We start from the raw sequence: 26562 nt of genomic DNA, 5'->3' as shown, positions 1-26562 counted from the left end.
GACTACATCTCATCTGTTGTCTTTCCTCTGCTCTCAAGTCATCTCCCTCTTGGAATGAGGAAGGGTGGAGTTCTCTGGGTCTATCACATGTCTAGGAAGCCATCACATTCAATGTATCTTCCTTAGCAATTTCTGCCAGTTCGCACAAGATTTCACCACTGGCACATCCTCGCCTCTCCTTCCCTGTCAGTGTTTCACAACGACCATTCCCTTCCTGACTCTGATCCATTTCACCATCCACCCCGCTTGTAACAGCACTTCCTCTTGCAACCACAGGCAATGGAAGACTTGGCCTCTCCAGGGCCCCAAGCATTCCTTCCAGCTGAAGCAGTGATTCACATGTACTTCCACATGCCAGTGTGGTGTACTGCACTCAGTGTTCATAATACGGTCTCAACAAAGGAGAAACTAAATGCAATGTGGTGATCACTTTGTTCAGTTCATAGGAACAACCTTGAGTACTATCAGCAACCTTCGTTTCCCATCCCACTGCCGCTCTGAGCTATCGATCTATGGCATCCTTGCTGCTCCAATGAGGCCCAACACCACCTCATCTTCCTTCTGGATGCATCACAGTCTTCTGGAGTCAAGTTGTAGAATTCAACAGTTAGGTAACTTGATTTCCTGGTTTGTACCAGGATGAGCCATTTCTGTCTATGTTCATGCCGACCTACTACGACCTACTTCGACTAAACCTACGAGTAAATAAAATATCGATTTTTTTCCATGCCGACCAATTTTTACTCGCGTCCAATTTTCAGCATGCTAAAAAATACTACTCGACCAAACTGAGGCCTCGACTATGCGGGAACTTCTCTCGAGCATGAAGGATAGTTACAGAGACCTCCTAGGACCACGTGTCGACCAGACCTTTGCTCTGTTCCTCTTGGAGTGTTGAGTCAGAGGGAATCATGGAGGTCACAAAAGATCACCACAAGAAACATTTTAATGCGGCATTTACATTTGATACAAAAAGAAATGACACACAGTTAGGCACAGTCAGCAATGCCTGAAGCAGTGCGGTGAGCAGTCAGAGACACCGAGCCCACCCCCGGGCATGATGCGGGCCCACCGAACAATCCCGCTGACCCGGAGTCAAGAGTTCGATCAGCTTCGTCTAACAGCCCCTCCTCACCCTGACCACCGAGCTAAACTCAGTCAGACCTCTGAACCCTACACAATGTCCCATCCCCTAGAACTGCATCACCCTTCCCAGTCACTGCCGCCCCAACATCTCTGCATTCCCACTCCAGGTCACTGCACCCTCACCAACCCATTCCCAGTCACTGCATTGCCCCTCCTTGCTCCCCCCCACCCTTAACCCAATCCACAACCACATAAACCCCCCCCCCCCCCCTCCTCAATCCTAACCACTCCCGGCACCTCTCCCCTCTCCTCAATCCCAAACATTCCCAGTCTCTGCTGCCCTTCCTCTCCCTATCACAGCCCTCTCCCAAACACTACTCATCCCCAGCCATCCTCAGCAGATCCTCCCCTCTCCTCAGCCTCATCCCCTTACCCCCACCCCATGCCATTGCTCCACGCTCCTCTCACCCTCATCTGCTGATTCACTTCCATTTCTCTGATATGAAGAGTCTGCTGCACCTGCATCTTTATTCAACAGAGTCCCGTTGCTCCCCATCGATGACGCTGCAGATCCATAAACCTTCATGTCCACAGAGCAGGTTCTTGCTCATCAACTCCTGCCCCCCGCACCCCCCACACTCTCATGTCATCTTCCAGCCCGACGGGCTACTTGATCACTTCCTGCAGCTCTGACTCTGGGCAGAGAACGGTCCAACAAAGGGCCTTTGGGGAGGAGGGGGGGGGGAGACAGACACACACAACATTCTAACACATAACTGCAGAGGACCAGCTTCCGAATTAGAGCCCTACGGTGAGAGGTTGGTACAGGAATCAGTAAAGGCACGAGCCAGAACACGACTTCTACCTGTAGTGGGAGCATGGGCCGGGTAGGTAACTGGTTGCTCCGAGCGCCGTCCGCTTAGCTTCCTTAATTTTAAATATTAGTGATAGAAATAAATTACAGAATTACAGTCCACGTTTGAGAGCCTGACCTGTGCCGGTAACACTAACGGTGACACAGTTTTCCAAGTAGCCAGCACCATTTGGAGTGTTGTGTTCGGTTGTAGTCACCCTGCCATGGGAAGGATCTCATTACGATGGGAAGAGTGTGGAGAAGATTCACAAGGATGTTGCCAGGACTCGTTGTCTGAGCTATAGGGAGAGGATGGGCAGGTTGAGGGGTGATCTTATAGTGTATAAAATCAAGAGGGGAATAGACAGGATTATTGTACAACCTTTTACCCAGGGTAAAGGAATTAAGAACCCGATGGCATAAGTTTAAAGTGAGAGGGGAAACATTTAATAGGAACCTGAGGAGCAACTTTGTCCCTCAAAAAGTGGTGGGTATACGGAACGAGCTGCCAGAGGGAGTAATTGAGGCAAGTACCTTAACTGCATTTAAAAGATACTTGGACAGGTACTTGGATAGGAAAGGTTTAGAATTCAGGCGAAACATCTTACAATCCAAACAAACCAAGAATCTTGGCATCAAATTGCAGAATGATCTGCGTTGGAATGGTCAGACGCATCATGCAACGGTGAAAGCAACAGGTGTCCTAAACTTTCTGAGGCGCAACTTTCATCATTGTTCAACTTCTGTCAAGGAGAAGCTATACTTCACCCTCGTTAGACCTCATTTGGACTATGCAGTTGCAGCATGGGACCCATACACAAATAAAAACATTTCTTCCATCGAACGTGTCCAAAGACAGGCAGCTCGATTTGTTACTAACACCTATGAGAGAGAAGCGAGTGTCACCAAACTTCTGAATTCTCTGGGGTGGAACCCTCTCCAAGACAGACGTGAAGCTCACCGTTTGACCTGTTTTTACAAAATGTTAAATGGTCAGCTCGACATAGATTACAAGACCTACACCAAACCCAAACCAATTAGGAGCAGACGAGGGCATTCAATCCAATTTGTGATCCCAGCTACAAAGACAGATGTATACAGCAATTCGTTCTTCCCCCGTACAATTAAAGCATGGAATAATCTCCACCCTACTATAGTTACCCAACCAGATGCAACAATTTAAAGTATCTCTTTCATCCCAATAACCCTTTCTGGCTTAAGTCCTCCCTCCACCACCTCCAGTTTAAATTCCATTTAGAATATTTTGGAGGACCAAGAAACCAAGAACCAAGAAGGATATCTGCCAAATGCAGGCACTTGAGACTAGCTTAGAAGGGATGAGTTGGGCTGAAGTGCCTGTTTTCATGCTGTATAACTCTGTACCACCAAAGAGGAACCTAACTTAAGACAGTGATCTTTCTAGAGGATCGATTTGTTCACAATTAAAATACTGGAAGGCAGCAAAAACAATCTGCTGTAAAGCATTAAGGATCCGGGACAGTTGGGATTAGAGCATCTGAGGTGCACCGAGTGAACAGTCAGGAGCAATGTAGTGAGTCTAGACTCAACCTGGACTATGAGAGGAACTGGATGTTTAGTCAACATGTACAGCCCTCAGAGGGGACACAGCACTCAGTGTGAGGACAACACCATCCTCTCTCCAGATGAGAGCAGCAGTTCCCCAACAAACACAAGGGGCGCCCAGCACTGTATCAGGCTGCTCCATCACACACCTCTGCTATCATTCTTCCTGCGTCCCGCTCCCCCTCTCTCTGCGCCTTGCTGTGACGACAACGTTGAAGCCTTGTTTGGTTGCTGCTCAGGAGGCATCAGTCAGAGCATTGCAGGAAGCCTTGTGTGAAAAATCTGTGTGGCGATGTACATGGCAACAACCACACAAACCCCGCTCCTGCGGCAATCCTTGGCCTCGACAAAGAAACTCTTCATTTTTTGGGTGTCCTGGGCTGTTCCCGTTTGGTCGGCGGACTGGAATATCCCGATTTTGGACAATGTCTCTATCTGCAACCCCTCCTTGCTCGTCACCAGTGTTGAGAAGGTCTAGGCCACACCCATTGATCTGAATGTTTACATTGTCTCCACTGACGTAAATGGAGCGCCTCGTGTTCTGCCTTGTGAATGTCTGGTCTGATTGCCTCAGAACATGTGTCTTCAGAATCTTCCGGAAGGTCATTCGGAATTCTCTGATCTTGTAGGCGTAAATTAAGGGGTTGACAACGGAGTTTGCGTGTGAGAGGATGATGGCGAAGTAGACGACGCTCCCTGGCAGACGGTCGCTCGTCCAGAAGAGGTTCACACAGTTGATGATGTGCAGTGGCAGCCAGCAGGCAGCGAAGAGGCCCACGATGATGGCCAAGGACTTGGCTGCCTGCACCTCCTTCTGCAGGGTGGACCTGCTCCTCTCCGGCTGCAGGCTTTTAAAGTCCATCTGCTTGAGTTGATGGCGAGCAGCCATGAAGATCCTGTGATAAATCCCCAGCATTAAAAGCAAGGGGACCAAGACACAGGCAAAGAAGTTATAATAGACCATATAGTCCATGTGCACCACCTTTTCAAACAGGCAGGGGACCATGCCGTCCCCACATCGTGGAGTATCGTTCAATTGCACCGTTATGTTGTGATCGGAGTGGTTCCAGCCAAAGATCGGGGTCAAGCCAATTAGAAAGGACAGGACCCAACAGATACAGATGACTCCCCTTGCACGTGGACCTGTCACCAGGCTATTGTATCTGCAACAAGAAGACAGTGTGAGTTAATTACATGCCTGGTACATTGGCAAACAACTACAGCATGGAGTGAGAGTGAGGCCACAGATCAAAATCCAAAGGAAAGATTTATTCTTTCCAGTTACAGCAAGAGAATTGTAAAAAGTCAACTCTCGACGGGGTGCCATTCTTTACAGAGCAAAGTCCTAACCCCTCCATGACCATTCTGGTACCAGCGGTGTTGAGCAGTGGTGGGCAAGTGTTTGGTGTTGGGTTCCTTGTTATTTGTCATGTGTATTAACGATCTGGGTGAGAGTGTAAGTGGCATGAATAGTTAGCCTGCGGATGAAACTAAAATTGGTGGTTGAGTGGACAGTGAAGAAGGTTGTCCAAGATTACAATAGAACCTAGAGCAGTACAGTTCGGCTCACTATGCCTGTGCCTAACACGATGACAACGCCAACCCGTATCTGCCTGCGCATAATCCATATGGCTCCATTCCTGCATATCCTTGTGCTTATCCAAAAGTCTCAACTGCCATGATCATATCTGCCTCCACCACCACACACGAATGCACGTTCCAGGCACACGCCACTGTTTTTGTAACTTAAAAAAAACGCCCCATGCATCTCTTTTTAACTTTGCCGCTCTCACCTTAAAGCTATGCCCTCTAGTATTTGATAATTCCATCCTGACAAATTGTTCCGTCTACCCTATCTATGCCTCTCATAATTTTATATACTTATATCAGGTCTCCGCTCAGCCTCCGACACTCCAGAGAAAACAATCCAAGTTTGCCCAATGTCTCCTATGCCTCGGCCATAATCCTCTATTAACATTAATAGGAATTAGCTATAGGAGGTTAGTAATAGCTAATACTCTGTAATCCAGGCAATGAATCTGATCAAGTTATTGGAAAACCCGTAAGCTGTAGGAACAATCCACATTTGGAAGGTGCTACCCTGAAGTTGCCCACCCTGGGGCTGTTCCTGTACCCCTTGTGTTGATCGAGATGACCTCTGATTCAGGGAAGGACTGGCCCAGATTCTGAGTTACTGCCAGGCACTACTCCCACTCAAGGATGGCTCAACCACCAGCTTTGAGGCCTGATGTACCCAGGCCTGTGATGGAGGAGTCTGTCGGGCTGTTGCTGGGCCATTCTGTGCGACGTCTCTCATTCCACCTCGACGCCTGGCCCCAGATGTTTGTGAGTAGAGTTTGCAAGGTCGACAAGGCCGGGTATACATCTGTTCTGCGTCTGAGTTCTGTGTGTAGATCTACACCAGATGTTTCGGCTTATGGGGCTGATGTGGAACAGCTGGGCAGCTTGCCGTGGGTGAGCCCCCACACATCCAGGTGAGTGAAGGTTAGATTTCATTCTCTTATGAACATCAGCAAACCACACCACAACCTGACTTGTTACTGAGCCTGATGAAAGTGTTTCAGTGCCAGATTAAACTCCCTAGTTGAGGCTCCAGTCCGCCATCTCCTTAGGTTGGAGCATGGTTTTATTTGGCTTTCAGAGGTCTGAGGTTGTTTCCGGTTGGTACACAGGTCAATTTTCAAGAGGCAAGTGGGAGGCAGTGAATCCTCTGGCCTCTAATTTTACTGTGTTGAGTAAAAAAGCTTGGAATAGAAATGGAAACTTTAATAAACAAAATGTAAATTCCAAATTCGCCCTTGGGAAAAGGAAGAGACGAGTTTAAACAGGCACTGTCTCATCCAAGTGTAACGGAATCCCTGTGTATTTACTAACCATAGGAGTGGGTAGAGAATTGGCTTCACGGATGGTGAAAGGTTGTCTTTCGGACTGGAGGCCCGTGACCATTGCTGTTTGTAGTTTATGTTGAAGATTTGGATGAGAATATAAAAGGCACGATGAGGAAATCGGCAGATGAACGTAATGTCGGCGGTAAAATAGATAATAATGCTTGGCCATGTGGGCTGTGGAATGGTTAATGGAGTTTAATGGAGATAAGTGCAAGGTGTTATGGAGGGGTTTGGAAGGATACGGGCCGGACACGGGCAGATGGGACTAGTGTAGATGAGATATCTTGGTTGGTGTGGACAAGTCGATCCGAAGGGAACCAGGGCAGGGGCTTCACGGCAAGCCCCTGCCCCGAGTCTCTTGCCCAGAGTAGGGGAATCGAGGACCAGAGGACTTCAAGGTGAAGGGGAAAAGATTTAATAGAAATCTGAGGGGTAACATTTTCACACAAAGGGTGGAACAAGAGCAGCCAGAGGAGGTAGTTGAGGCTGGGACTATCCCAACTTTTAAGAAACAGTTAGACAGGTACATGGATAGGACAAGTTTGGAGGGATATGGACCAAGCGCAGGCAGGTCGACTAGTGTAGCTGGGACATGTTGGCCTGTGTGGGCAAGCTGGGCCAAAGGGCCAAACTCTATGACTCTATGAAATAACCTACAAACTTGTACATCTTTGGAATGTGGGAGGAAACCGAAGATCTCAGTAAAAACCTACGTGGTCACGGGGAGAACGTGCAAAGTCCGTACAGACAGCACCCGCCACCAAGAGGCCCGAAGGGCTGTAATGTTCTATGTACTATGATACGCAGGGAATGGAGACATATGGGTTACGTGCAGGTAGATAAGTGATTGTCATGGCATCATGTCCGGCACAGACATTGTGGCCTCACAGGCACGTTCTTGTGCCACACTGTTCTGTGTTCTATTAGTACTTTGTCGCATTTGACCCAGAGCCCACAAAACCCCTTCTATTCATATATATCTGTCCAAATTTATTTTGAACATTGTAATTGAATCTGGTTCTATAGCTTCCTCTGGCTGTTATAAGGACTATAGTCCAGATAAGGACTATCGTGTGAGTGAAAAAGTTACCACAAAAGTCCCACTTAAATCTCTCCTTGTTCACCTTAAGACTCTGCCCTCTAGTTTTAGAATGGTCTACCTTGAGAATTTGACTGACCCAGTATTACAACACCACACCTGACCTAGTATTACAGCACCACATATGACCCAATATTACAGCACCTGACCTAGTATTGCAATACTGCACCTGACTCAGTATTACACTACCTGACTCATATTACAGCACCTGACCCAGTATTACAGTACCATCTGAGGCCATGTGGCATTCGGGCCATGTGGCAAGCACTGCATCTTCTGGCCCGGTATGTTACAACATGCCTGCTCAAGGCTGAATCCAACAGCTTCTTGTGTCAGCAGCTGCAGTGTGATAGCCTTACCATCCTATCTATGTGATGTTACTTTCAGAGAACTATGTACATGCACTCCTCAATCCCACTGCCCTATAAAAATCCCCAGGACCCTGCCATTCACCGTGAAGATCCTGCCCTGTTTGACCTCCCAAAATGCAACGTTGAGTCATACAGCATGGAAAGTCCCTTAGGATCAACTTGCCCGTGTGAATCAAGATACCTCATCTACACCTGCCCCAACTGCCAGTGCCCGGCCTGTACCCTTCCAAACCCCTCCCTCCCATCTATATACCTGTCTGAATGCCTTTTAAGTTATAGTACCTGCCTCAACTACCTTGTCTGGCAGCGCAATCCATATACCCACCACCCTCTGTATGAAAAAGTTCCTATTAAATCATTCCTTTCTCCACTTAAACCTATATCGCCTGATTTTTGATTCTCTTGCCCGGGGTAAAGGTGTCTGTACACTGACCATATCTATTTCCCTCATGATTTTATGCACCTCTCCAAGATCACCCCTCAGCCTCCTGCACTCTAGGGGAAAATGTTCTAGCCTGCCAAATGTCTCTCTATAGCTCAGACCCTCAAGTCTTGTCAACATCCTCGTAAATCTTCTCCACGCTATCTTCAGCTTAACAACATCCTTCCTATAGCAGGGTGACCAAAACGGAACACAAAACTCCAAATGCAGCCTCACCATCCCGTACAACACCATGCATTTATCTGCATTCATCTCCATTTGCCATTCCTCAGCCACTTGCCCAGCTGATCAAGATCTTGCTATAATCTTTGATAACCATATTCACTATCTACGAAACCACCCACTTTAGTGTAATCTGCAAACTTATTAATTATGCATTGTCAGCCACATTTTGTTGCTATAAACCACAAACAGCAATGAGTCTGGGTATTGAGTAATGAGGAAGGATTAGTTAGTAGTCTTGTTGTGCGTGGCCCCTTGGGCAAGAGTGACCATAATATGGTTGAGTTCTTCATTAGGATGGAGAGTGACATTGTTAATTCAGAAACAATGGTTTTGAACTTAAAGAAAGGTAACTTTGAGGGCATGAGACGTGAATTGGCCAAGATTGACTGGCAATTAATTCTAAAAGGGTTGACGGTGGATATGCAATGGAAGGCATTTAAAGACTGCATGGATGAACTACAAAAATTGTTCATCCCAGTTTGGCAAAAGAATAAATCAGGAAAGGTAGTGCATCCATGGATAACAAGGGAAATCAGGGATAGTATCAAAGCAAAGGATGATGCGTACAAACTAGCCAGAAAAAGCAGCATACCGGAGGACTGGGAGAAATTCAGAGACCAGCAGAGGAGGACGAAGGGCTTAATTAGGAAAGGAAAAATGGATTATGAAAGAAAACTGGCAGGGAACATAAAAACTGACTGCAAAAGTTTTTATAGATATGTGAAAAGAAAGAGATTAGTTAAAACAAATGTAGGTCCCTTGCAGTCAGAAACAGGTGAGTTGATCATGGGGAACCAGGATATGGCGGACCAATTGAATAACTACTTTGGTTCCGTCTTCACTAAGGAAGACATAAATGATCTGCCGGAAATAGCAGGGGCCCGCGGGTCAAAGGAGGTGGAGGAATTGAGTGAAATCCAGGTTAGTCGGGAAGTGGTGTTGGGTAAATTGAATGGATTAAAGGCCGATAAATCCCCAGGGCCAGATAGGCTGCATCCCAAAGTACTTAAGGAAGTAGCTCCAGAAATAGTGGATGCATTAGTAATAATCTTTCAAAACTCTTTAGATTCTGGAGTAGTTCCAGAGGATTGGCGGGTAGCAAACGTAACCCCACTTTTTAAGAAGGGAGGGAGAGAGAAAACGGGGAATTACAGACCAGTTAGCCTAACATCGGTAGTGGGGAAACTGCTAGAGTCAGTTATTAAAGATGGGATAGCAGCACATTTGGAAAGTGGTGAAATCATTGGACAAAGTCAGCATGGATTTACGAAAGGTAAATCATGTCTGACGAATCTTATAGAATTTTTCGAGGATGTAACTAGTAGCGTGGATAGGGGAGAACCAGTGGATGTGGTGTATCTGGACTTCCAGAAGGCTTTCGACAAGGTCCCACATAAGAGATTAGTATACAAACTTAAAGCACATGGCATTGGGGGTTCAGTATTGATGTGGATAGAGAACTGGCTGGCAAACAGGAAGCAAAGAGTAGGAGTAAACGGGTCCTTTTCACAATGGCAGGCAGTGACTAGTGGGGTACCGCAAGGCTCAGTACTGGGACCCCAGCTATTTACAATATATATTAATGATCTGGATGAGGGAATTGAAGGCAATATCTCCAAGTTTGCGGATGACACTAAGCTGGGGGGCAGTGTTAGGTGTGAGGAGGATGCTAGGAGACTGCAAGGTGACTTGGATAGGCTGGGTGAGTGGGCAAATGTTTGGCAGATGCAGTATAATGTGGATAAATGTGAGGTTATCCATTTTGGTGGCAAAAACGGGAAAGCAGATTATTATCTAAAGGGTGGCCGATTGGGAAAGGGGGAGATGCAGCGAGACCTGGGTGTCATGGTACACCAGTCATTGAAGGTAGGCATGCAGGTGCAGCAGGCAGTAAAGAAAGCGAGTGGTATGTTGGTTTTCATAGCAAGAGGATTTGAGTATAGGAGCAGGGAGGTTCTACTGCAGTTGTACAGGGTCTTGGTGAGACCACACCTGGAGTATTGCGTGCAGTTTTGGTCTCCAAATCTGAGGAAGGACATTATTGCCATAGAGGGAGTGCAGAGAAGGTTCACCAGACTGATTCCTGGGATGTCAGGACTGTCTTATGAAGAAAGACTGGATAGACTTGGTTTATACTCTCTAGAATTTAGGAGATTGAGAGGGGATCTTATAGAAACTTACAAAATTCTTAAGGGGTTGGACAGGCTAGATGCAGGAAGATTGTTCCCGATGTTGGGGAAGTCCAGGACAAGGGGTCACAGCTTAAGGATAAGGGGGAAATCCTTTAAAACCGAGATGAGGATAACTTTTTTCACACAGAGAGTGGTGAATCTCTGGAACTCTCTGCCACAGAGGGTAGTTGAGGCCAGTTCATTGGCTATATTTAAGAGGGAGTTAGATGTGGCCCTTGTGGCCAAGGGGATCAGAGGGTATGGAGAGAAGGCAGGTACGGGATACTGAGTTGGATGATCAGCCATGATCATATTAAATGGCGGTGCAGGCTCGAAGGGCCGAATGGCCTACTCCTGCACCTAATTTCTATGTTTCTATGTTTCTATGAGTCCAGCACCCATCTATGAGGCACACCACTTGTCACAGGTCTCCAGTCCAAAAAACAATCCTCCATCATCACCCTCTGCTTCCTCCCATGAAGCCATTCAGCTAGCTCTCTCTGAATCACACACGATGCAACCTTCAAGTGCAGCCTACCATGCAGAACCTTATCAAATGCCTTGCTGCAGTCCATATAAACAATGTCTACAACTTTGCCCATGTTAACCTTTTCGGTTACTACAAAAATCTCAATCAGATTCGTAAAACAATCTCCAACGTACAAAACCATGCAGCCTATCCCTAATCAGCCCCTATGTATCAAAATGCATATATACCGTATTCCCTCATGATTGGCTCCATTGACTTGCCTATCACAGATGTTAGGCTCATGTGTCTATAGTTCCTAGGCATTTCCTGCGAGCTTTCTTGAATAGAGGCACAAGATACCTCTCATACCCACATCAGGCCTCAATGTAATATCTCTTGCTACAGGTGGTCTTGACAACCACCGCATAAGCAGTACAGCAAGCAGGAAACGAAGAAGGAAGGAAATATTAGAAATGAAGTGAAATAAGCACAAAGTGCAGAAAAACGGCAAAGTGTGAAAACTACAAAGTGAATTATTTGCAAATTAGAAGAAATGAACATTTGTGATCTCAAAATCAAGAGCATTTATTTGTCTTATGCCCTGGATATAAATGGGAACAATTATTTTTTTTACCTGCTGTAGTTTTACAGGCACGTTGGATCATAATCGTACTTTATTAGCCAAGTATGTTTCGCAACATATGAGAAATTTGATGCAACAACAACTAAATGTACAAAGAATGATCATTTATTCTAAGTCAACCCGACTCTGATACTGTAAAAAACATAAGTGCGTAGACTAGAGCAACTGTAGCGTGCCGACTGAGGTCTGCCGATGTGGAAGTGAAAATGCCAGTTCCACAGGGACGAGCAGATCGCCAGTGCTCTGAGTGTAACGATGAGTTTGGAATAATGAATGATGAATAGAAACCTTACGTACAGTACACAAATGGGCCGTTCAGCTCACAATGTTTGTGCCGAACAAAATGCCTCGTAGAACTGATCTCATCTGCCTGCACATAGAATCATAGAGCATGGAAACAGGCCTTTTGGCCCAACTTGCCCATGCTGACCAATATGCCCCATCGATACTAGTCCCGCCTGCCCACACTTGGTCCATAACCCTCTAAACCCATCCTTTTCATCTTCCTGTCCAAGTCTCTTAAGCGTTATGATAGTACCTGCCTTAACTACCTCCTCCAGCAGCTCTATCCAATGTATCCACCACAATTTGTGCACCTCTATAAGATCACCCCTCATCCTCCTGTGTTCTAAGGAATAAAGTCCTAGCCTGCTCAACCTCCGATCATTCTGCATCCCATCTGCCCAACCGATCAAGATCCTGCTGCAATTTTTGACAACCATCTTTACTATCTACAAAACCATCCAATTTGGTGTCAGCTGCAAACTTACTAATTATACCTCATCCATCCAAAGCATTAATACAGATGACAAAGAGCATTGGGCCCAGCACCGAACCCTGAGTCACACCACTGGTCACAGGCCTCCTGCCCTAAAAGTAACCTTTCACCATCACCCTCTGCTTCCTTCCATGAAGCCAATTTTCTATCCAGTCACCAATGCCTCCTTGAATCTAACCTTCCAGAGCAGCCAACCATGCAGAACCTTGTTGAATGCTTTGCTGAAATCCATATATAGAACTTCTACAACTTAGCCCTCATCAAATCTTTTCATCACATTACCAAAAAACTCAATCAGATTTGTAAGACACGATATCCCACATACAAAACTGTGCTGACTATCCCCCCCTAATCATCCCTTGTCCACCTCATTCAGTGTTAAGATCACTGTCCTAAAGATCCATGCGGTCTTTAAATCTTTGTCATTGCATCTCCACCGTCAGCCCTTAAGTATAATTTGCCCGTCTATCCTAGCCAGTTTCCGTCTCATACCATCAAAGTCTCCTTTCTTTAAGTTCAGGACCCTAGTCTCTGAATTAACCATATCACTCTCCATCCTAATGCAGTGAACTCGCTGTGGTGGATGTTAATTTGTGTTTATTGTGTGTTTTTGTCGTTTTTACTATATGTAGGACTGCAAGGCAACGAAATTTCGTTCAGACCGCAAAGTCTGAATGACAATAAAGGCTACTTTGACTTTTGACTTTGATTTCCACCATATTATGGTCACTATGGGCCATAGGGCTTTGTACAGCAGAGAGGTTTATGACGACTTGTATATCTCAGCCAGGGCACCTGCGATTTACCCTCCAGCTTCCACAGTGTCCTTGGATATCTTCATATGCATCAAGACATTCAGCACTTCCTCGACTGTAATACTGACTGCACTCAAGACACTGCCATTGACTGACCCAAGTCCCCCAGTCCTCATGTCTTTCTCCACAGCAAAACCAGATGAGAAATACTCATGGAGGACCATGCCCATCTCCTGTGGCTCCACACGGAGGTGACCGCTTTGATTCCTGAGCAGTCCCATTCTCTCTCTGGTTACCCTTTTCCCCTTTATGTACTTATAAAATCTCTTGGGATTATCCTTAATATAATCTGCTACAGTTATCTCCTGTTCCATTTTGCCCTCCTGATTTGCTTTTTTCGCTTGCCCCTCAGTTCCCGAAACTCCTTCAGTGATACACGTGATCCCAGCTGCCTAAACCTGCCCCGTGCCTCCTTCTTACTCTCGACCAGAGCCTCAGTTTCTCTCGTCATCCAAGTTTCCTTACGCCCACCTGCCTTGCACTTCACTCAAACAGGAACATGTATGACCTGGACTCGTCAGCACACTTTTAAAAACATCCTACTTTTAAAAACATGATCCATATCCCTCTATTCCCTGTATTTCCATATCCCTATCGAAAAGTCTCTTAAACGCCACTGTCGTATATGCCTCCACCACCACCCCTGGCAATGCATACTAGGTTCCCATCACACTCTGTGTTAAAAGCTTGCTCTGCAGATTTCCAATAAACCTTCCCACGTTCACCTTATTGCTATGCCCTCTAGTGTTGGACATTTCCACCCGCAAAAAAATGTTCTACCTGTCTACCCCAGTGATGCTCCTCGTATTTACTTCTATCAAGTCTCCCCTGAACCTCTGACATTCCAGAGAAAACAATCCAAGTCTATCCAACCTCTCCCTGTAGCTGAAACACTCTCATCCGGGTAGCATTGTGGTAAACCTCCTCTGTGCCCGCTGCAAAACTTCATGGTACAACGTTATAAAACAGTTGCTGGACCATGTGGAGTCCCGGTGGCTGTACCATGGAAATAGATGTGACATGTACTGAGGGGCTGGGATAGGCAAGATAGTAGAAAGCTGTTCCTCAGGGGAGAGATGTATAAAACGGGGGGGGGGGGGGGGGGGGGGGGGGGGGGGGGGGTTTACCTTGAGATAAGATCTTCAGAGGCGATCTGAGAAAGAACAAGTTCACCCAAAAGGAGCTTGGAATCTGGAAGACAGTGTCTGAGAAGAAGGCAGAGACTCTCAAATTTCAGGAGTATTTGGATGAGCACTTGAAACACTAAGGAATGAGAAGTGGGATTTGAACCGGATGCTTGTGAATTGAGTTATGGAACACAAAACAGGCCCCTGGCCCAACTCTTCCATGCCAACCTACGTAACTTCCTCATCTTCCTATTTGACAGTGCTTGGCCCATATTCTTCTAAAACTTTCCTGTACATTAACCTGCCCAAGTGTCTTTAATGTTTATTTTGAAAGATGCATTCATGGAAACTGGCCACTCAGCTCACTGATCTATGTTGTCCCACTTTCACTTCCACTCCTGACAGAGGCCAATTGACCAACAAACCGGCACATCTTTGGGATGTGGGAAGAAACCAGAGCACTTAGAGGAAACCCTGATCACAGAGAGAACGTGCAAACTCCAAACAGACAGCAGCCGAGGTCAAGATTAAACCTGGGTCTCTGGCACTGTGAGGCGATGGCTCTACCAGCTGCTCCACTATGTCGGAGATGTTATTGTACTTGCCTCTACCACTTCCTCTGGCAGATCATTCCATGTACCCACCACTCTGTGAAGATCTTTCCACTCACCAGAAAGTCTATGACCTCTAATTTTAAACTGCTAGCTGAGTCTCATGCAATACTCTCTCTGTACCCATGACTGTGCAATTGAACAGAACGCCAAATCCCTCTTTAAATTTGCTGATGAAACCACAAGTAATGAGTCAGAACACAGGAGGGGGATTGGCAATTTGATTAATCTGCGTCATAATATAACCCGTCTCCAGCTAATTCTATTCACTCCGTCATCAGGAAACTGCTGGGAGCACTAGAAACATCAAAGGCCGCGAGATCAGACCACTGCCTGGCTGGGGGGCTGGAGACCTGAACCCCTGAACTGGTTGTGCCTCTGATCTCTGCTCCAGAACCATTACAGCAGTGACATCTACACATTAGTGTGGAAAGTTGTCCTGTCCACACGCGACAGAACACATCCGACCTCCAGTTACTGCCTAATCATCCTGTACTCATCATGAGCTAATGTCTTGGACACTTGTCAACAAGCTAGTGCTTCTCATCAATAGAGAAGAAACTGCAGATTCTGGAATTTGGAGCAAAACACAAAATGCTGGAGAATCTCTGGGTCCGGCAGCATCTGTGGAGGGAATGAACAGACGACGTTTCGCTTCGGACTGATGAAGTAAGGAGGGAGGGGGGGGGAGAAGGAAAAGAGGTATGAGTGGGGCAAAGTGGTAGCTTCTCACCAATACCCTGTTTCCAAGTGGCCAATTTGGGTTTCATCAGAATTGCTTACTCTAGGTCTTATCACAGCCTTTGGGCCAACATGGAATGAAGAGCTGAATTCCAGAGGGGAGGGGAGAGAGAGTGCCTTTGACATCAATATCACCGTGGGACACAATGGTACACTACTAGAAAGGGCACGATGACACAGCGGTAGAATTGCTGCCTTATAGCGCCAGAGATCCAGATTCGATCCTGACTACAGGGTACTTGTCGGTACAGAGTTTGTACGTTCTCCCCATGAGCTGCATGAGTTTTCTCCAGGATCTCCGATTATCTCCCACACTCCAAAGGCAGACAGATTTATAGGTTAATTAGATTGGTATAATTGTAAATTGTCCCTAGTGTGTGTAGGATAGCGTTAGTGTGCGGGGACTGCTCGTTGACACGGACTCAATGGGCCGAAGGGCCTATTTCCATGCTGTATCTAAACTAATCTAAAAGTAAACTAAACATGGCCGTGTTAGATAACAGACTGCAAGTGCAATGTACTGGGCATATCTGCTATAGGGATGAAGGTCATTACAAGACTATATTAACATACTTAGTGAAAGGGGTTAACACAGGGGCATTTTAGATAGTGGGTAACTCTAATGCCACAGGAATAACTACAAGGCCACAAATACTGGGGGAATTCAAAGAGAGGGCTAATTATGAAGGTAGAAATCATGAGATATCAGGCAGTGAGGCAATTACTAAATTTCGACAGGTAAACACTGGAAAACAGTAAGCAATGTTATTTTGTTACTTGACCACAGCAGTAACTATTGCAAGACATTAGACAATGGTGATTACAGAACTCAGGGACAAGGCCACGCTTGGTCAGAAAGTGTCAATAGCAGGAGCTTCAGATAGATCATAATTCCTACATCACACTGCAAAAATAGATGTTTTTTCTTAACTAATGCCAGTGAGTCGAGGATGTTTTGGAATACAGAGTCTGGTGGGTAAAGGTAGAGTGTGGGGACAGGGCCAGTGGGTAAAGAAAGTGAGAGGAAACAGGAGCTTCCTTCAATCCCAATCTGGGGCAGGTGTGTGCTCCCAAGGCATGGACTCCAGAACTCTGCACCGCCCCCAGTGCTCCTGCTCCACTGAGCAGTGGTGGACTGGCCGCCCCAGTTCTGGGTGGGGTGTTATGGTGCTTTGAGCTCGTCTTTGAATCGAGTCCTCTCTCTTGCTGTGATGAGCTTGCGATGGCCAGGTCTGTTATTGGAAGTGTGAGTGTTGGGACCAGAGCAAGACTTACACAGTAAACGGTGGAGCCCTGGAGAGTGTTATGGAACAAAGATGATAGGAGAACTGGTGAATAGTTTCCAGAAAATAGCATGTCAGATGCACAGTGTGAATGAGAGGGTATTTGGAATTCATGACTTCATTGGAAAGGCTTTGAGTGCAGATGTTGACACACCTTGAGGCAGTTGGACAAATTGTTGATGAGATCACACGTACAGTACTGTGCCGTTCGCAAGCTATAGGAGGGATGTCATTAAGTTGCAACGGGTGCAGAAACATAGGTTCATTGGCTTCTGTAAGTTGTCCCCAGTGTGTAGGATAGTAGTGTATGGGTGTTTGCTGGTTAGCGTGGACTTGAGGTGTGCAGAATGGCCTGTTTCCACGCTGTATCTCTAAACTAAACTAAAACTGTACACTGTGGCAGAGACAGCTCACAATAGACAATGGAAAATAGGTGCAAGAGTAGGCCATTCGGCCCTTCGAGCCAGCACCGCCATTCAATGTGATCATGGCTGATCATCCCCAATCAGTACCCCGTTCCTGCCTTCTCCCCATATTCCCTGACTCCGCTATTTTTAAGAGCCCCATCTAGCTCTCTCTTGAAAGCATCCAGTGAACCTGCCTTCACCGCCCTCTGAGTCAGAGAATTCCACAGACTCACCACTCTGTGAGAAAAAGTGTTTCCTCGTCTCCATTCTAAATGGCACACTCCTTATTCTTAAACTGTGGCCCCTGGTTCTGGACTCCCCCAACATTGGGAACATGGTTCCTGCCTCTAGCGTGTCCAAGCTCTTAACAATCTTATATCTTTCAATGAGATATCCTCTCATCCTTCTAAACCCCAGCTCCAGTGCAGTTGTTCCATCAACCGGTAACATCGTCTCACTATACAGAATGAATTTGACTAACATTGCCCAGAGCCAAGGGGGACACTGACACTGCACACACTGACACTGCACACACTCACACTCACACTGCACAGGACCCAGGCGGTCAGCAAGTAGGGCAGCAAGACGTGATTGACAGGTTTCCTGGACCAGGGTCACCCACAGGTCAGCTTCTATTAACAGCTCTGCATAAAAGCACAGCCTCAAGGCAAGTGATTGTAACCTCTGGAGAAGGCTAGTGCTTGTAACGAACCAGTGCAGGACACGAGGACAGAGGCAGGGCAGGGAATGAGGATAGAGAGCAGGGCAGGGCAGGGAAGGGCACAATTACACAGGGCAGGGCACAAGGACAGAGGGCAAGTCTGGGCATGAATACAGAGGGCAGGGCAGGACACATAGGGCAGAAGCGGAGTGGGGCACTGGGACAGGGGGCACAGGGAGAGGTATGAGTACAGGTGGCACTGCTCACATAAGGGATCCTCTCACACACGGCTATGTTCACCACCCTCCCGTACATTCACATATACAACCTTCACACACAGCCCACCGACACAATCCTCTCTCTTACATGTCCTGTAAGATCCTCCCAGACACACACTGCATAAATGACCCACCCACCCTCACGCACGCGCCCACGTACGTGACCCTCCATCATACAACAATATTGTTTAAGAAGGAACTGCAGATGCTGGAAAATCGAAGGTACACAAAAATGCTGGAGAAACTCAGCGGGTGCAGCAGCATCTGTGGAGCGAAGGATTAGGCAACGTTTCGGGCCGAAATCGGCCCGAAACGTTGCCTAATCCTTCGCTCCATAGATGCTGCTGCACCCACTGAGTTTCTCCAGCATTTTTGTGTACCGACAATATTTATTTATTGTGACGTGCCATTAATATGCCTGTGAAGCTGCGGCCAGTATGAATTTCACTCTTACATCCGCGGTGCTTTGACAATTAACCTCTTTCGATCCTCTTGAGATGGGTTCAACCAGAAATCATCCTCCCGGCACCCACCCTGTCAGTCCGCTCCACAAGACCACAGCTCCGTTTTCCATCCTCCAGATCATCTGCACATTCAGCTTGTTGTCTCCTCACAAAACATTGGCCTCACACCAGCAAGCAGTGATCAACAAGTTGATGAGGAGGCCCACACTTAGCTCAGTTTGTTTGAACACCTTACGTTGGATTCTACGCTATCTTTGAGACTCTGGAGACAGCAAGCATCAGTCTTGCCACTGAAGCGTAGTTTTGTGTTCCATCCCACACCTAACCTCACATAATCAACCACAATTTTAGACTTTGGACTTTAGAGATACAATCCAACACCCACACTGGGGACTCCTAACAATTTTTGCAGAAGCCAATTAACCTCCAAACTGATACGTCTTTGGAGTGTAGGAGGAAACTGGAGCATCCCGAACAACCCAGGCATTCACAGGTACCATGTACAAAGTCCGTACAGACAGCCCCTTAGTCAGGATCAAATCTGGGTCTTCGGGGCTGTCAGGCAGCAACTCCACTGCTGCACCACCCTGTATCATTTTTGCCACTTCTGTCTGGCGTGGCTTTTCTCACACTAATTTTTCTCACACTCACGCAGATGGACACGTGTGACCTGCTTCAGCCTAAACATAGAAAAGTACAACGCAGGAACTTTGGCCCACAATGTTGGTGTGCCGAACATGATGCCCAATTGATCTGATCTCATCTGTCTGTGCACGATCCATATCCCTCTATGCTCTGCACTTCTACGTGCCTATCTAAAAGTCTCTAAACGTCACTGTCGTATCTGCCTCCACCACCACCCCCCAGGCAATGCATTCCAGGTTACGACCACACACAGTCCTGTGTAAAATACTTGCACCACACATCGCCATTAAACTTCCCCCCTCTCACCTTACAGCTGTGCCCCCTGGGAAAATGGTTCTGACCGTCTCTCATAATTTTATACACTGCGACCAACCGCTCACATACCAGAAAAAACAATCCAGATGTATCCAACCGCTCCCTGTAGCTGAAACCCAGAGCGTTATGGTAAACCTCGTCTGCACCCTCTCCAAAGCCTCCACATCTTTCCCGTGATGCCGCGCGCAGCCTAAGCTCCCAGTGGACCGCAGCCGAACGCAAGAGCTGGCAGACCGCGGCCTACAGGGGGAGCCCCAGAGCCAGCCCCTGGCGGGAGGTGGGAACCAGTGATAACAATGGGCTCTGTCTGCACCTTAGGTGTGACCACCTCATGATAATCCCTATCTTTGACTTCCTGACTCTCACATATGAGCCCGAGGGCATCCAGCTACAGCTTCAGTTCACTAACGTCTTTAAGGAACTGCACCTGGATGCACCTCCAACACATTTTGTCCTCAAGGACACTGGGTCTTCCTGATATTCCACATATCACAGGCTGAGCACTGTACTAGATTCCATCCCACCAGGACCAGGCTGCAGTCTGAAACAGATCTGTGAGACTGATGCACTGAGCCCTGCAGTGAACCAGTCTGCACCCACAGGAAGTTGCACCTCACCACTCTGCATTGAGGGAGGCAACTCAACCGTGTGTTCACCAGAATAACAGCAGAGAACCTGGAAACAGTGGAACGGAGCGAACATTTCAGGTGAAAGACTTGCTCAGAACTTGTGCACTGGTCTCACCGAAGCACATGAGCTCAGGAAACCTCAAGCGCGACACACTCACAGCTTTCCTCTGCTCTCAATCTCCAGCCACGCGTCTACGTCACTCTCAACCGTTCAGCCGCAGCTCAACTTACTGCTCCCCACTGCACGGGCCCTGACGAGGAGACCGCCTGCCTCACCTTCAGCCTCCAGAGTCGGCTCATGGGAGAGTAACTTAAAAAAAACAACGCTTTTACAGGTGTGCAATGAGGCATGGATTAGCTAAACCAAACATGGTTCCCTTACACTCAGAAGCAGGAGGAATTACACTGTGGAATTAAAGCAGAGAAATGCACCAAAAGGGCACAAGGTGCTGGAGTATCTCAGCTGTCAGGCAGCATCTTTGGAGAACATGGATACTTTTCGGATCGAGACCCTTCAGACTTATTGTGGGGGGGGGGGGGGGGGGGGGGGGGGGAGGTGTGAGACGAAAGCTGGGAAAGGGGAGAGGCAGAGTCTTCCAATGTCGCATAGATTATAGAATGATTCTCACAGATTGGAGGGTGGCAAATATAACCCCATCGGAAGGGAGACGGAGAGAAAGCAGTGAACGGTAGACCCATTAGCCTGACAGCAGTGGCAGGGAAATGGAAGTTGGAACAGGGAGCTTGGAAAATGGCCATTGTACCGGAAAGAGGGGGCGTGCTCAATCAAATAAAACAAGTTGTCCTACAGCTTTAGGCTGTGCACGCCATATGCAGGAAGAAGAGGAAGAGGAGGGGGACATCATTAATCTGGTTTATTTTAAAGAGGATATAACTAGCAGAATAGACAGAAGATACAGATGTGATACATTTGGATTTTCAGAAGGATTTGTAAGATGCTGCCAGATTACATTAATTGAAATCAGAGCCCAGGGGTTTAAAATACCGGAGAGAAGACAGACCAGGGGTCATCGTCGGGCTGGGAGAATGATACGTGGGGCGGGGTGACAGTGATCAGTGTCAGCACTTCTCTATACCTCTCACGTCCTGTGCCTCCCTTCATCATCTCACTCTTCATGCCCCCTCGCTCTCTGACCCCGTCTCTTTGCCACCTCTCTCTCTGTTCCTCCTCTATTCCCCCTCCTTCTATCTCCCTCTCTCTCTGGTCCCCTCTCTCTCTGGTCCCCCTCCCACTCTTTCTGTTCCCCCGCCCCCTTTCTCTCTCTGCCCCTCGTGCCCTCTGTCTCCCTCAGTCTCCCTTCCACTTCCTGTTTCCCCAGCAGCCTGAACAGTCAAATGTAACATTGCAGCTTATCTAATCGGCCAGTTCCTGTTGGCTTCATCAAGTCATTACAATGGATGCAGTTTATTCAGCCAGATGTACCCGCACTGGACTAAACTGGATCCACACTCCTCCCCCCAGTGTGGGTGCCTTATTAACCCAGGAACTCTGTACTTTTTCATTTCACAATAAAAGAGAAATGTGTCCAAGCATCAGGATTTAGTAACAAAGCAAGGTACAGGTTGCGTGTTTGTAGTGATGGGTTTAGTCGGTGCTGGATTGTCGGCACAGGCTAGGTGGCCGAAGGGCCTGTTTCTGTGCTGCCACAAACGGACCTCAGGCTGACAAACATAGGGTGGCTTCCTCCACCCCCGCCAGCCTCCTGGGTTACTGAGCCCAGCTTCTCCTACACTCTTACAGATGGACTCTCAGTGTCATCCTGGGCAGGAGCGGAATCCAGGATATTGGTGGGCCCCGTTCCAGACACACTATGCCAAACGCCCACTTTTCCCGGGGGAAAAAAAAACCACTTTATGCAGATCGGAGTTGGAATATTGAGAGGCCATGAAATGATCAGCGTTGATCAGGAGCGTTGGGTGCTTTCCACCGACACTCTCCCTCTGGGCTCAAGCTTCCTACCTGAGTGGGATTTTGATGCAAATGTAGCGGTCGATGGCGATGGCGAGCAGGCTGAAGATGGAGCTCTGCGTCAGCACCAGCACGAAGCAGGCGATGAAGAGGCAACCGTAGAAGAGCGAGCAGAAACCAGTGCTGATGGTGATGGCAAAGGGGATGGCGAGCACCCCGACAGCAATGTCCGCCACGGCCAGCGAGACCACAAAGAAGTTGGTGACGTTCTGCAGGTTGCTGTTCAGATAGACGGCCCAGCAGACCAGCACGTTGCCCAGCACAGCCAGCACAGCAATCACCAGCTCAAACACAATGTAGATCACTCTATCCCAGGCTAGCTCCTCGTTTGTTTGCATGTTGCAGTCAGCAAGGTGTTGGAGAGCTGTGGCAGAACGCAGTCCATATCTGCAGCTCTCGGCCAGGGTACGGGTGTGACGTGAGTGAGGCCAGAGATCAGGACGGAAGGCAGCGGTGCTCTCTCTCCCTCCTCAGCCACAGCTTCCCTCCTTACAGAGAGCACACGAGTGCATTCCTCACCTGGCCTGCCGTCCAACAGTGGGGTTGCAGGGTCAACGTCGGCGAGTGTTGGTCAGTTCATCGGTCAGCGCTTCTCCTTCATGGCCACTCCTCACCACAAGCACAACCTCCGGGCTTCCTTCCCCCGCACCTCCAACAGACAGATCTGTAGTGTAACAGTTCAAAATGTAAGTGAACAGGGGGGGGGCAGAGAATTATGGTGAATTAAAATAACCGTTCATATCTTGGGAATGTCACTAAACAATCCGAGTAAACACCTCTGTGGTGCATGAATGGGGGCAGCCACACATGCGCCAGGGAAGGGGCCAGTATTTGTGCGAAGGACGGAGCAGAGAAGGGTACTGCAAGGCAGAGAGGAACGGTGTTCAGATACATCATGAGGCAGGAGTGCGAGCATTCACCTCCAACCGCTTCCTGCTGCCCTGTCTCTGTGTTCACTGCTCTAATGGGGTAGTGGAAAAGAAGAGGTAAGGGGGAGCTGTCGGGTCAGGAGAAGGTACTCCAGGGTCTCCAGGCCTGTGTCTGAGGACACCACACGCAGACCCAGGGCTGTAGATGGAGGATGGTGAGGATGCTCTGTGTGCACTGGCCACAATGCAGCAGCGGGCACTGCCTGCCTTCCCCAAGGACACACAAACACAACCACTGGACCTCTCGCTGCTGGGCCTGTCATGACTGACGAGGGGATCACAGGACCCAGTTTGCAGCAGCAGGACTGGAGGTGGGGCTGGAGGGCAGAATCAATCTCCTCCATCAACTGGTAGAGTGATAGACGCACCCGGGGTCACAGATACACCCAGGGATAGGGACACACCCGGGGACATAGACAGCTCCATCTACACAGATGCACCGATGGACATTAGCAGGGACACAGTCACACCGGCGCACTAAGTGGCAGCAAAACTCAGGATAACATCCACATCCATAACTTTTAGATCCCAGATTCCACCCCCCACCAAATCTCTCTGCTCACACATTCAGACACAACCCACCCACACATTGACATACACACACCCCACTCACTCTCTCTGGGTTACTCTCACTCTGGGCTATGTCCTCTCAGGATTATTTTCTGGGTTAGACTTTCTCTGGGTTACATTCGCTCTAGGTTACTCTCTGAGTTACTCCCATTCTAGGTTACGTTCTCTCTCTGTTACTCTCTGCCTGGCTTACACTTTCTCTGTGTTGTTCTCTCTGGGTTACTCTCTCTATCCGTCTGAGTTACTCTTTCTCTGGGTTACATTCTCCCTCTCTGGGCTATGTTCTTTGTAGGTTACGTCCACATGGGGCGTTCTCTGTCTGGGTTACTCTCTATCTCTCTCTCTGGGTTATATTTTAGCTGAGTTACTCTCTCGAGGTTACTCTCTGGGTTACACTCTCCATTGGGCATCCATAGATTCAAGACATTCGGCAAGGACGTGGAGTTTTGACATTCCTGATCTTTCTGCCCTTGTGCACTAATCCCATTTACCAGCATTATCCTTCAACGTCTTGCCAATGTCAGCGTCTATCTAATTGCCTCTTAAACCTAGTGAATGCGTCTGATTCTATCTCCTCCTCTGGCAGCAAGTTCCACACACTAGCTACTCGTCCTCGCCCACAGATCCCCTTTAAAACCCCCCTCCCTTAAACCTGTATGAAAAACAACATTATAAAGACACTTGGGCGGGTACATGGACGGGAAAGGGTTGGAGGGATATGGACCAAATGGGACTAGTTTATGTGGAGCATCTTGGTTGGCGTGGATGAGTTGGGCTGAAGGGTCTGTGCCCATGTTGAATTACTCTGTCCTCTAGTACTGACACACAGGCTATCCACCCCCCCTCTACACACACCTCACCACTATAAACCTCCATCAGATCACCCCTCGGCCTCCGATACCCCAGAGAACACAGATCCAGCCACCGCTTCCAAGTCAACCTCCTAAATCCCGGCAACATCCCTTGTGGGTTTTTCCGACTCTCCGGTTTAATCGCGCCCTTGGTACATTATAGCGCCGAGCGCCGCGCACAGTGTAAATGCACAGGAACTCCGGCTCCCTGGAAAGTGATGGAGCGAGTCCTGACCCCGCCACTCTACAAATAAACATATCTTCCCACCAATTATCCTCATCCCGTTTGCTCTTTTGATATTATTCAGGTCAAAGGTCTTCTTTTTTGCTCCGAGCCGATCTCTCGCTGCGTTAGTTACTCAGTGAAGTCTTCTCTCGGGAATGTCTGCGCCGGCCCGGTGGGCTGGAGACGGGACGCTCCCTGGATCGGTGCAGGACGAGCAGTGAGCGCTTGCGGGCTTCCCTCGCGTCCTGACCGGTCGCCGACCCCACTCCCCCTCCACCTCCCTCCCCGATCAACCCGGGGAAACCTCCCAGTGGCTCCAATACCCGCCCCATCGCCCGGCACCTTGTCCAACCGGCGCCGCTCCCCGCTCCACTAGAGCCGGCACCGTCCCTGCCTGCCCGAGCATCCACACCTTGACTGCCCAGTCCGGGTCCCGGTCTCGCTGCCCACCCCCGGCACTGCAGCCCCCGGGATGTCCGCACGGTGGAATTTGTGGCTCACTTCTGCCCGAGTTCCTCAGATGCAATACTTCAACCTTTCCCCTCGCTCTCGCAACAGGAGCCGCGCCGGGTCCCCGTCCCCGGGATCAGCTCTCAGCCCGGCTCGGTAGCCCCCACCTCCTGCACCCCAGCCGCCTGGATCCCGCCTCACGTCCCGGACCACAGTCCCGGACCACAGTTCACGGAGAGCAGCCAACCAACCTCGTCCCTCTGTAGACTCCGGATCCCGACCGCGGCTCGGAGCGCTCCCCCTCCCTCCGTCCTCACGGGGCGCCGGCTCCAGAGTCAGCTCCAACCCCGGCCCTCCCTTTCCTCTTCCTCCGTCTCCCACCCCTTCCTCCCCTCACCTCCGCCTCCCCCTCACTCACCCTCTCACTACCTTCCATTTCACTCTCCCACATTCTGCTTCCCACCCTCTCTCCCCCGTTCCTCCTTCCTTCTCTCTTCCCCTCTCATCCCACACTCCCTTTCCCTCTCATCCCACCCGATCTCCTCCCTTCATCTCTCCTCTTTTCCCTCCTCTCCCCTAAGTTTTGACCCGATCCCCGGACACTGGAAAACCGTAGGTACACAAAAATACTGGAGAAACAAACGTTGCCTATTTCCTTCGCTCCATAGATGCTGCTGCACCCGCTGAGTTTCTCCAGCATTTTTATCTACCTTCGATTTTCCAGCATCTGCAGTTCCTTCTTAAACACTGGGAAACTGTCTCACCTCAAAGTAACAACGCGTTGTCTTCATAGGCGGACAATGCGAGGACAGGCTCTAGAACTTCCCACCTCAAACACTGTTGCAACAGCACGAGGGGTATGTGATACAATGCTGAAAGTGGTAAACTTTGGAACCAGGACGGCGAACATAAGAGGAGCCGTGCATGGAGAATTGTCCGA

The 26562-nt window shown here is 48.5% G+C and overlaps 1 protein-coding gene across 2 annotated transcripts; it reads right to left on the bottom strand.

The window, feature by feature from the left end:
- Positions 1-1538: 1538 nt before the first annotated feature.
- Positions 1539-26562, bottom strand: adora2aa (adenosine A2a receptor a). 2 transcript variants are annotated; one of them, XM_055655926.1, is made up of 3 exons: positions 26387-26562; positions 22588-23260; positions 1539-4686 (listed from the first exon to the last, which is right to left on the bottom strand). In XM_055655926.1, exons 2-3 carry the CDS (start codon positions 22932-22934, stop codon positions 3759-3761), a joined length of 1275 nt encoding a protein of 424 aa, XP_055511901.1. In that variant the 5' UTR covers positions 22935-23260; positions 26387-26562; the 3' UTR covers positions 1539-3758. The 2 variants fall into 2 exon arrangements, with proteins under 2 accessions (XP_055511901.1, XP_055511902.1); XM_055655927.1 differs by lacking the exon at positions 26387-26562 and adding an exon at positions 25874-25956.

This window comes from Leucoraja erinacea, chromosome 25, assembly GCF_028641065.1.
Source record: "Leucoraja erinacea ecotype New England chromosome 25, Leri_hhj_1, whole genome shotgun sequence".
NCBI classification, from domain to species: domain Eukaryota; kingdom Metazoa; phylum Chordata; class Chondrichthyes; order Rajiformes; family Rajidae; genus Leucoraja; species Leucoraja erinaceus.
Note: the sequence above shows the minus strand (reverse complement) of the source record. Positions and strands in the feature narration are given on the sequence as shown.

Excerpts from the sequence above, each read along its gene's own strand:
- adora2aa (XM_055655926.1), bottom strand. The coding sequence starts at position 22,934 with ATGCAAACAAACGAGGAGCTAGCCTGGGATAGAGTGATCTACATTGTG. Across the intron at positions 4,687-22,587 it reads TGCATCAAAATCCCACTCAG|ATACAATAGCCTGGTGACAG; the intron begins GTAGGAAGCTTG and ends TTCTTGTTGCAG.